The sequence below is a fragment of the Oncorhynchus clarkii genome, chromosome 18, assembly GCF_045791955.1.
Source record: "Oncorhynchus clarkii lewisi isolate Uvic-CL-2024 chromosome 18, UVic_Ocla_1.0, whole genome shotgun sequence".
Taxonomy (NCBI): Eukaryota; Metazoa; Chordata; class Actinopteri; order Salmoniformes; family Salmonidae; genus Oncorhynchus; species Oncorhynchus clarkii.
This window is the reverse complement of record NC_092164.1, coordinates 68,739,076-68,750,911: the sequence shown is the minus strand read 5'-3', so window position 1 is coordinate 68,750,911 and position 11,836 is coordinate 68,739,076. Positions and strand designations below refer to the sequence as shown.

At 42.1% G+C, this 11,836-nt stretch overlaps 1 protein-coding gene across 1 annotated transcript in view; it reads left to right on the top strand.

Annotated features, from left to right (window-relative positions):
- Positions 1-680: 680 nt before the first annotated feature.
- The window catches only part of LOC139372399 (low density lipoprotein receptor class A domain containing 4a), a 125,985-nt gene continuing 114,829 nt past the window's right edge, over positions 681-11,836 (top strand). The window contains exon 1 of the mRNA XM_071112108.1: positions 681-956. Within this exon, the coding sequence (XP_070968209.1) occupies positions 857-956 (100 nt within the window). The 5' untranslated portion in view covers positions 681-856. The remainder of the gene's footprint in view (positions 957-11,836) is intronic.

Sequence of the window (11,836 nt, the reverse complement as noted above, 5' to 3'; positions counted from 1 at the left end):
GGTGCTTCAACAAAGTACAAAGTACTGAAAACTTATATAAATGTTTATTTCAGTTTATTTTAAATTTTTATAAATGATCAAAAATTAAAAAAAATATCCTGACTTTGTCATTATGGGATATTGTGTGTAGATTGATGAGAAAAAAAACAACAATTTAATTAATTTTAGGTTGTAACCTAATGTGGTAAAAGTCAAGGGGTCTGAATACTTTCCGAAAGCACTGTATGGGGTGTGGCTAGTTTTTTATTTTGTTGGGGGGGGGGGGGGGGGTCTCAGCTGGTTGGGGTGTGGCTGGTGATGCGGTGGTCTTCTTGGCCTGGGTTCGCTCTGTGTAGGTCCTTCGGGAGTCGGACTAGCAGGTCAGGGAGGTTGTCTCTCTCTCTCACAGCTCCCAATGGCTAGGCCAGCCCCTCTCCCCCTCTTTCTCTCACTGTCATTGTCACCAGCAGCAGTCTCCCTCCTCCACCACCCCACTGCTCCCGAGTCTAGCTCCCCCCCCCCCCCCCCCCCCCCCCCCCCCCCCCCCCCCACCCCATGTCTGGCAGCCTGTCTGGAACCGCTCCCCTTTTGGAAAGCGGAGGGAGGAGGGGTGGGGTGTAAGCCTGCCCACACCAGGAGCACGGAACACAGCCATTCTTTTGAATGAATGCGAGAGGGACGCTGGAAAACATTTCAAGATGTGGGGTGTCTATTCACCATAGGTAACATCGCTACATCGTGACTAGGTTGGAATGACGTGAGAAATGTGGAACCATAGAGGCCGACTCTGACAGCGGGAGCTGCTGTACAAGTTGTCAGCCCTGTGTAGGGCCACTGTCGGCGGCTCTTTCCCGGCGTCCCGCTACTCCCGAGCCCCATGCAAAACACAACGGTACCGGGCAGCTCCATCAACTCTAACTCCAATGTCATTTGCTCCTGCAACTGCACTGGATCCCAGTCACAGGGGATGGATATATGTAAGTAACTACGCATTTATGACACTACGTTGATGTTTTAAAATGAAACCGATTTGCGCATTTATTGTTACAATAAACCGACCGAAAGAGCGACAGGACAGTTGGTTTAACCTGTAACCGTTAAATTGTGACAGCAGTCTCTCGACCGAGCGTAACCGCAATATAGGTTTTTGCTGAATTTCGTGTGTGTTTTATATAAACAGTGTTGTATTTATTCACTGGATGGTTGGTGGCAGGCTATTTTCGATCATTCTGTCCATCTGAGTTTTAGAAAACGCAGACGTGATGTGTGGTGCATTGCATTAGGATATTATTTAATTGAGGTCACAATGACTCTGGACTTCGATTGTATTTTTGTATTATTTTTTATTAAGTTAATAATGATATTGTCGATGGTTATGTTGGGTGCACATTTCCACATGGAACTCTGCGTCCATGTCACGTCTTCAGCTCCAGAGGGGCTGCGCAGACATTCCCCAAAACTCCTGCAGTCTCGGCTAACTTGGCCTACTCCCACATTCAAAAATGTCTCATAGTTTGGTAGACGTAGGCCTACATACAGTAGACTACAGTAGGGGATAGGCAGGCTACAGCTAACGGCTCAGACTGGAAATAGCTATTTCTTTGTCATCTGTGGCCTAGCCTACATCCCGTTATAGTGGTGGAATATGTGATATTGTCAGACAGAGACAGTAATTCACAGCAGACAGGCAGGCAGACAGGCAGGCGGTGGGTTCACCCTACCCCCACCTTCCCCCGTGCAGTGCAGAGCAGACCAGAGCAGACCGTCTTGCCTAAACATCCAGACAGGGCTGTGGGTTAGGGCTGTCTGAAACACACAGTGGACAAAGGCCTTGCAATAATGAGCATGGGAACTAAGGCTCTCACCGGGACTCTGCCTGGTGTGTGTTAGTGCAGCCCATGGTTGTAACACATGGCCCAAATATATTCTAACATGTAAATGAGGTGTAGAAGAGACTCTTGTCCCAGCTGTCTAGTGGAGCTAGAGGAAGACTGTGACATGTCCTTAGATTGATTATAGATCAACCTCATGTAGGGAAATTGTTTACTCCAATATGTCTTACAAATAACTAAAATGTTATTTGTCACATGCTTTGTAGTTGTGGACTAAAAGTGCAATGCTTAATAATGAGGGCTTCCCAAAAAGCAGAGAGAAAGATAGAAAAATAATAGAAAATAATAACACCACGAATAAATACACAAATTAATGTCAACTTGTGCATTCACAAAGTATTCAGACCCCCTTCCCCTTTTCTACATTTTGTTACGTTACAGCCTTATTCAAAAATTTATGAAATTATTTTTTTCCTCATCAATCTACACACAATACCCCATAATGACATCACAATACCCCATAATGACAAAACAAAAACAGGATTTTAGAAATGTAGACAAATGTATTACAAATAAAAAACAGAAATCTTATTTACATAAGTATTCAGACCCTTTACTATGAGACTCAAAATTGAGCTCAGGTGCATCGAGGCACAGATCTGGGGAAGGGTACTAAAAAATGTCTGCAGCATTGAAGGTCCAAGAACACAGTGGCCTCCATCATTCTTAAATGGAAGAAGTTTGGAACCACCAAGAGTCTTCCTAGAGCTGGCTGCCTGACCAAACTGATCAATCGGGGGAGAAGGGCCTTGGTCAGGGAGGTGACCAAGGACTCAATGGTCACTTTGACAGAGCTCCAGAGTTCATCTGTGGAGATGGGAGAATCTTCCAGAAGTACAACCATCTCTGCAGGCCTCCACCAATCAGGCCTTTATGGTAGAGTGTCCAGACGGAAACCACTCCTCAGTAAAAAGCACATGACAGCCTGCTTGGAGTTTGCCAAAAGGCACCTAAAGGACTCTCAGACCATGAAAAACAAGATTCTCTGGTCTGATGAAACCATGATTGAACTCTTTGGCCTGAATGCCAAGCGTCACGTCTGGAGGAAACCTGGCACCATCCCTGCGGTAAAGCATGGTGGTGGCAGCATCATGCTGTGGGGATGATTTTCAGCAGCAGGGACTGGGAGACTAGTCAGGATCGAGGCAAAGATGAACCGAGCAAAGTACAGAGAGATCCTTGATGAAAACCTGCTCCAGAGCTCTCAGGACCTCAGACTTGGGCGAAGGTTCACCTTCCAACAGGACAATGACCTTAAACACATAGACAAGACAACTCAGGAATGGCTTCGGGACAAGTCTCTGAATGTCTTTGAGTGGCCCAGCCAGAGCCCAGATTTGAACCTGATCGAACATCTCTGGAGAGACCTGAAAATAGCTGTGCAGTGACGCTCCCCATCCAACCTGACAGAGCGTGAAAGGATCTGCAGAGAAGAATGGGAGAAACTCCCCAAATACAGGCGTGCCAAGTTTATAACGTCATACCCAAGAAGATTAGAGGATTCAGCAAAATACTGAGTAAAGGGTCTGAATACTTATGTAAATGTGATATTTCAGTTACATGTTTTTCCAAATTTGCTCAAATAAAAACATAAAAAGTTTTTGTTTTGTAATTTTAAGTGTATTGTGATGTCATTATAAGGGTACTGTGTGTAGATTGATGAACAAAATATATAATCCATTCTAGAATAAGCCTGTAATGTATGTCTTGTTGTTGAAAAAGTCAGGGTTCTGAATACTTTCCGAAAGCACTGTACACCTGGTACCAGTACTGAGTCAATGTGCGGGGGTACGATGTAATAACATGGGTATATACAGGGAGTACCAGTACTGAGTCAATGTGCGGGGGTACGATGTAATAACATGGGTATATACAGGAAGTACCAGTACTGAGTCAATGTGCGGGGGTACGATGTAATAACATGGGTATATACAGGAAGTACCAGTACTGAGTCAATGTGCGGGGGTACGATGTAATAACATGGGTATATACAGGAACTACCAGTACTGAGTCGATGTGGGGGGTATGATGTAATAACATGGCTATATACAGGAACTACCAGTACTGAGTCGATGTGGGGGGTATGATGTAATAACATGGCTATATACAGGAAGTACCAGTACTGAGTCGATGTGCAGGGGTACGAGGTAATAACATGGCTATATACAGGGAGAACCAGGTCATAACATGGTTATATACAAGGTAGAGGTCGACCGATTAATCGGAATGGCCGATAAATTAGGGCCTACTTAAAGTTTTCATAACAATCGGAAATTGGTATTTTTGGGCGCCGATTTGCCTATTTAAAAAAAAAAAAATGTACACCTTTATTTCATCTTTATTTAACTAGGCAAGTCAGTTAAGAACATATTCTTAACTGACGGCCTAGGACGGCCTCGTTCAGGGGCAGAACGACAGATTTTCACCTTGTCAGCTCGGGGGATCCAATCTTGCAACCTTACTGTTAACTAGTCCAACGCAATAACGACCTGCCTCTCTCTCTCGTTGCACTCCACAAGGAGACTGCCTGTTACGCGAATGCAGTAAGCCAAGGTAAGTTGCTAGCTAGCATTAAACTTATGTTATAAAATCAATTAATCATAATCACTAGTTAACTACACATGGTTGATGATATTACTAGATATTATCTAGCGTTTCCTGTGTTGCATATAATCTGACTGAGCATACAAGCATACAAGTATCTAAGTATCTGACTGAGTGGTGGTAGGCAGAAGCAGGCGCGTAAACATTCATTCAAACAGCACTTTCGTGCATTTTGCCTGCAGCTCTTCCTTGTGCGTCAAGTATTGCGCTGTTTATGACTTCAAGCCTATCAACTCCCGAGATGAGGCTGGTGTAACCAAAGTGAAATGGCTAGCTAGTTAGCGTTTCAAACGTCACTCGCTCTGAGCCTTCTAGTACTTGTTCCCCTTGCTCTGCATGGGTAACGCTGCTTCGATGTGGTGGCTGTTGTCGTTGTGTTGCTGGTTCGAGCCCAGGGAGGAGCGACGAGAGGGACGGAAGCTATACTGTTACATTGGCAATACTAAAGTGCCTATAAGAACATCCAATAGTCAAAGGTTAATGAAATACAAATGGTATAGAGGGAAATAGTCCTATAATTCCTATAATAACTACAACCTAAAACTTCTTACCTGGGAATATTGAAGACTCATGTTAAAAGGAATCACCAGCTTTCATATGTTCTTATGTTCTGAGCAAGGAACTGAAACATTAGCTTTCTTACATAGTGTAACGGATGTGAAATGGCTAGCTAGTTAGCGGTGGTGCGCGCTAATAGCATTTCAATCGGTGACGTCATTTGCTCTGAGACCTTGAAGTAGTGGTTCCCCTTGCTCTACAAGGGCCGCGGCTTTTGTGGAGCGATGGGTGACGATGCTACGTGGGTGACTGTTGTTGATGTGTGCAGAGGGTCTCTGGTTCGCGCCCGGGTATGGGCGAGGGGACGGACTAAAGTTATACTGTTACAATAGCACATATTGCACTTTTACTTTCTTCTCCAACACTTTGTTTTTGCATTATTTAAACCAAATTGAACATGTTTCATTATTTACTTGAGGCTAAATTGATTTTATTGATGTATTATATTAAGTTAAAATAAGTGTTCATTGTTTATTCAGTATTACAAATAAAAAAGCAAAAAATCATCCGATTAATCGATATCGGTATCGGCTTTTTGGTCCTCCAATAATCGATATCGGTATCGGCTTTTTGGTCCTCCAATAATCGATATCGGTATCGGCTTTTTGGTCCTCCAATAATCGATATCGGTATCGGCTTTTTGGTCCTCCAATAATCGATATCGGTATCGGCTTTTTGGTCCTCCAATAGTATATATCGGTATCGGCTTTTTGGTCCTCCAATAATATATATTGGTATCGGCGTTGAAAAATCATAATCGGTCGACCTCTACAAGGTATACATATAGCAACAATGGTGGGACCAATAAGGCATCAATAATAGTAGTAGTAGTTGTATTTATTTATATTTTTAGGGGTGGATCAACTTAATATTTCAGAAAGAATTCATTATAAAAAGTATATCCATCATCTGAACAACATTGAAAGCTGTCCCACACCCCCTCTCACAGCAATACATTGGTTCTGGGATATGCGACCATTACCTTTCTCACTCAACACTACACTTTCCCAAACATAAAAAAATACACACCATCCATCCACACATACTGTGCCTTCTGTTTACTGAGTTTTTATCTTCACCATGTTTAATTAGTGCTTTTGTCTTCCAATTAGTTATATTTGAAGATGTATAGAAAAGCTATATTTTTTAATCCATAACCGGGCAAGAATTGTGTTTCATTATTTTCCTCATCTATAAGAACTTTGTATTTTTTTAAATAACCATAGAGTAGTCTTTGTGTCTCTGACCAACTGGTTATCAATATATAGTTTATCAACGACGAGAGCTACTCGTTTCCCTTTTAATTTATTTTCCTTGAAAATTGGGTACAGAACTTTACGCCATTCTGCAATTTCCTTCAGAACTGGTCATTCATGCCAATTTTGGTCCCCGCAAGTCTTTTACCCAGGCGTTTAACCATTATTTTATCTTTAAATGAAGCAAATTTGGCAGTGATTGGGCGTTCATACCTCTGCCCTCACTGTCCGAAGCAGTGTACACGTTCGAGTTGGATTTTGTCAATAGCTTAAATAAAGGTGAAATGAAAATATAATATAATAATTATAGTCATTGTATTAGTGGAAATTGTATTACCATCAATAAGGCATCAATAGTAGTAGTAGTAATATTAGTGGAAATGGTGTTACCATTAACATCAATATTATTATTATTATTATTAGTAGTAGTAGTAGTGGAAATGGCATTACTATTAACATCAATAAGGCATCAAAAACCTCTGCCCCCAGCTGTGCCCTGGACACCATATGTGAGTTGATTGCCCCTCATCTACCTTCTGAGCTCGTGCTGCTAGGTGACCTAAACTGGGACATGCTTAACACCCCGGCCATCCTACAATCTAAGCTTGATGCCCTCAATCTCACACAAATGATCAATGAACCTACCAGGTACAATCCCAAATCCGTAAACACGGGCACCCTCTTAGATGTCATCCTAACTAACTCGCCCTCTAAATACACCTCTGCTGTTTTCAACCAAGATCTCAGCGATCACTGCCTTATTGCCTGCATCCGTAATGGGTCTGCGGTCAAACGACCACCCCTCATCACTGTCAAACGTTCCCTAAAACACTTCAGAGAACAGGCCTTTCTAATCGACCTGGCCCGGGTATCCTGGAATGACATTGACCTCATCCTGTCAGTAGAGGATGCCTGGTTATTCTTAGAACCAGGAATAGATATAGCCCTTGGTTCACTCCAGACTTGTCTGTCCTTGACCAGCACAAAACATCCTGTGGCGTTCTGCATTAGCAGCGAATAGCCCCCGTGATATGCAACTTTTCAGGGAAGTTAGGAACCAATATACACAGGCGGGTAGGAAAACTAAGGCCAGCTTTTTCAAACAGAAATTAGTACAAACTCAAAGAAGTTCTGGGACACTGTACAGTCCATGGAGAATAAGAGCACCTCCTCCCAGCTGCCCACTGCACTGAGGCTAGGAAACACTGTCACTACTGGTAAATCCACAATAATTGAGAATTTCAATAAGCATTTTTCTGCGGCTGGCCATGCTTTCCACCTGGCTACCCCTACCCCTGTCAACAGCCCTCCACCCCCCACAGCAACTCGCCCAACCCCCCCACTTCTCCTTCACCCAAATCCAGACAGCTGATGTTCTGAAAGAGCTGCAAAATCTGTACCCCTACAAATCAGCCGGGCTAGACAATCTGGACCCTCTCTTTCTAAAATTATCTGCTGAAATTGTTGCAAACCCTATTACTAGCCTGTTCAACCTCTCTTTCGTATCGTCTGAGATTCCCATAGATTGGAAAGCTTCCGCGGTCATCCCCCTCTTCAAAGGGGGAGACACTCTAGACCCAAACTGCTACAGACCTATATCTATTCTACCTTGCCTTTCTAAGGTCTTTGAAAGCCAAGCTAACAAACAGATTACCAATCATTCCGAATCTCACCGTACCTTCTCCGCTATGCAATCGGATTTCAGAGCTGGTCATGGGTGCACCTCAGCCACGCTCAAGGTCCTAAATTATATCATAACCGCCAATGATAAGAGACATTACTGTGCAGCCGTATTCATCAACCTGGTCAAGGCTTTCGACTCCGTCAATCACAACATTTTTATTGGCAGACTCAACAGCCTTGGTTTCTCAAATGACTGCCTCGCTTGGTTCACCAACTACTTCTCCGATGGAGTTCAGTGTGTCAAATTGGAGGGCCTGTTGTCTGGACCTCTGGCAGTCTCTATGGGGGTGCCACAGGGTTCAAATCTCGGGCCGACTCTCTTCTCTGTATACATCAATGGTGTCACTCTCGCTGCTGGCGATTCTTTGATCCACCTCTACGCAGATGACAGCATTCTGTATACCTCTGGCCCTTCTTTGGACACTGTTAACTAACCTCCAGATGAGCTTCAATCCCATACAACTCTCCTTCCATGGCCTCCAACTGCTTTTAAATGCAAGTAATTCTAAATGCATGCTCTTCAATCGTTCGCTGCCCGCACCTGCCCGCCCGTCCAGCATCACTACTCTGGACGGTTCTGACTTAGAATATGTGGACAACTACAAATACCTAGGTGTCTGTTAGACTGTAAACTCTTCTTTTAGACTCACATTAAACATATCCAATCCAAAATTAAATCTAGAATCGGCTTCCTATTTCGCAAAACAAAGCATCCTTCACTCATGCTGCCAAACATACCCTCGTAAAACTGACCATCCTACCAATCCTCGACTTCGGCAATGTCATTTACAAAATAGCCTCCAACACTCTACTCAACAAACTGGATGCAGTCTATCACAGTGCCATCCGTTTAGTCACCAAAGCCCCATATACTACCCACCACTGCGACCTGGGTTCTCTCGTTGGCTGGCCTTCGCTTCATACTCGTCGCCAAACCCACTGGCTCCAGGTAATCTACATGTCTCTGCTAGGTAAAGCCCCTCCTTATCTCAGCTCACTGGTCACCATAGCAGCACCCATCCATAGCACTCGCTCCAGCAGGTATATCTCACTGGTCACCCCCAAAGCCATCTCTTCCTTTGTCTGCCTCTCCTTACAGTTCTCTGCTGCCAATGACTGGAACAAACTGCAAGAATCTCTGAAGCTAGAGACTCTTACCTCCCTCACTAGCTTTAAGCATCAGCTGTCAGAGCAGCTCACAGATCACTGCACCTGTACATAGTTCATCTGTAAATAGCCCATCCAATCTACCTCAACCCCATACTGTATTTATTTATTTATCTTGCTCCTTTGCACCCCAGTATCTCTTGCTATATTGCTATATTGTAATGACTTCGCCAACATGGCATATCTATTGCCTTAACTCCCTTATCTCATCTCATTTGCACATGCTGTTTATAGATTTTTCTACTGTGTTATTGACTGTATGTTTGTTTATTCCATGTGTAACTCTGTGTTGTTGTATGTGTCGAACTGCTTTGCTTTATCTTGGGTAGGTCGCAGTTGTAAATGAGAACTTGTTCTCAACTAGCCTACCTGGTTAAATAAAGGTGAAATAAATAATAAATATAAATAAAATAATAGTTGTTGTATTAGTGGGAATGGTATTACCAATAACATCAATAAGGCATCAATAATAGTTGTAGTAGTTGTGGAAAAGCTGCCTGTGGGGTAAAGCTGTCTGCCATCCTGGACCTCTACACCAGGCAGTGTCAGAGGAAGGCCCTAAAAATTGTCAAAGACCCCAGCCACCCCAGTCATAGACTGTTCTCTCTACTGCCACATGGCAAGCGGTACCGGAGTGCCAAGTCTAGGACAAAAAGGCTTCTCAACAGTTTTTACCCACAAGCCATAAGACTCCTGAACAGGAAATCAAATGGCTACCCGGACTATTTACATTGTGTTCCCCCCAACCCCTCTTTTACGCTGCTGCTACTCTCTGTTTATCATATATGCATAGTCACTTTAACTATACATTCATGTACATACTACCTCAATCAGCCTGACTAACCGGTGTCTGTATGTAGCCTCGCTACTTCTATAGCCTCTCTACTGTATATATCCTGTCTTTTTACTGTTGTTTTATTTCTTTACTTACCTATTGTTCACCTTTTTTGCATTATTGGTTAGAGCCTGTAAGTAAGCATTTCACTGTTGTATTCAGCGAATGTCACAAATAAACTTGGATTTGATTTGATTTGAAATGGTGTTACCATTAACATCAATAATAGCAGCATTAGTAGTACTTTTAGTTGAAATCATAGTAGTATTAGTGGAAATGAAATTACCATTAACATCAACTCTCTCTCTCTGTCTCTCTCTCTCTCTCTCTCTCTGTCTCTCTCAAATTCAAATTCAAATTCAAATTCAAAGCTGCTTTATTGGCATGAAAAACATTGTGTCAATATTGCCAAAGCACCAATGTATACAATATACATTGTAACAAAATTGTAAATGATAGCAAATAATAATATAAAATGGTAGTAAATAATAATACAAAAATAATAATATAAAATGGTAGTAAATAATAATACAAAAATAATAATATAAAATGATAACAGTCTACAGTAAACATTAATAATTATAGTAATAACAATAATAGTAATAATAAGTAAGTTACTGTTTACTATGCAGATGTTATTATTCAGTGTCCCTCAGGCTATGGCAGGAAAATACATATTTGGCTGCAAGAGGAGCCATTGCTCCTTCGCCCATGAGTATTCTTAGTTTTTCCTCTGGGTTCAATTTGTAAAAATTTGGAATATATGTAGTCATTTCTGTGAATAATGAATCTCTCTGTGAGGAATATTTATCACAGTAAAGGAGAAAGTGCATCTCTGTCTCTACCTCCCCTGTCATGCAGTGACCACATACACGCTCCTCTTTGGGTAGCCATGTCTTTTTATGTCTGCCGGTTTCTATTGCCAATCGGTGGTCACTCAGCCTGTACTTGGTAAGGATCTGTCTCTGCTTCGTATCTCTGACAGAGTAGAGATAATCAGCCAATTCATATTCTCTGTTTAGGGTCAGATAGCAATTTAGTCGGCTTTGGGATTTTGTTTCGTTTTTCCAGTATTGTAAATATGATTCCTTTGATTGGTTCATGATTTTGCTTATTGGAATTCTTTCTTTTGAAGCAGTGCTGGTGTCAGCTTGGTTGGTGAGGTCCAACACCAGCTGACTGAGAGGGCTCGTTTCTGGGCTCAGCTCTTGGGCTTGAAGTGCTTTAAATTGCATACTCGAATTTGGACTTGAATTTAGATGTAGCCAACATTTTAATGATCTTTTCTGTATTTTCATTATTACTGGAAAACGGCCCAATTCTGCCCTACATGCATTAGTTGGTGTATTTCTCTGGACTTGTAGAATTTTCCGACAGAATTCTGCATGTAGGGCTTCAATTGGATGTTTGTCCCACATTTTAAAATCCAGTTTATTGAGTGGCCCCCAAACCTCACTTCCATAAAGTGCTATTGGTAGGATTACACTGTCAAATATTTTAGTCCAAATTCTAATTGGGATGTTGATTTTGAATAATTTCATTTTTATTGCATACATTGCTCTGCGGGCTTTTTCTTTGAGTGCCTTCACTGCCATATTAAAGTTTCCCGATGCAGATATGGTCAGACCAAGGTAGGTGTAATTTTTTGTGTGTTCAATTAAGGTGTTGTTCAGGGTGAATTTACATTTGTGTTTCTGACATCTGGGTTTTTTTTGGAAAATCATGATTTTAGTTTTTTGGAAATTTACTGCCAGGGCCCAATTATGGCAATATTGCTCCAGAATATTAATGTTTTGTTGAAGACCTTCTTTGGTTGGTGATAGAAGTACCAAGTCATCAGCATATAGCAGGTATTTCACCTC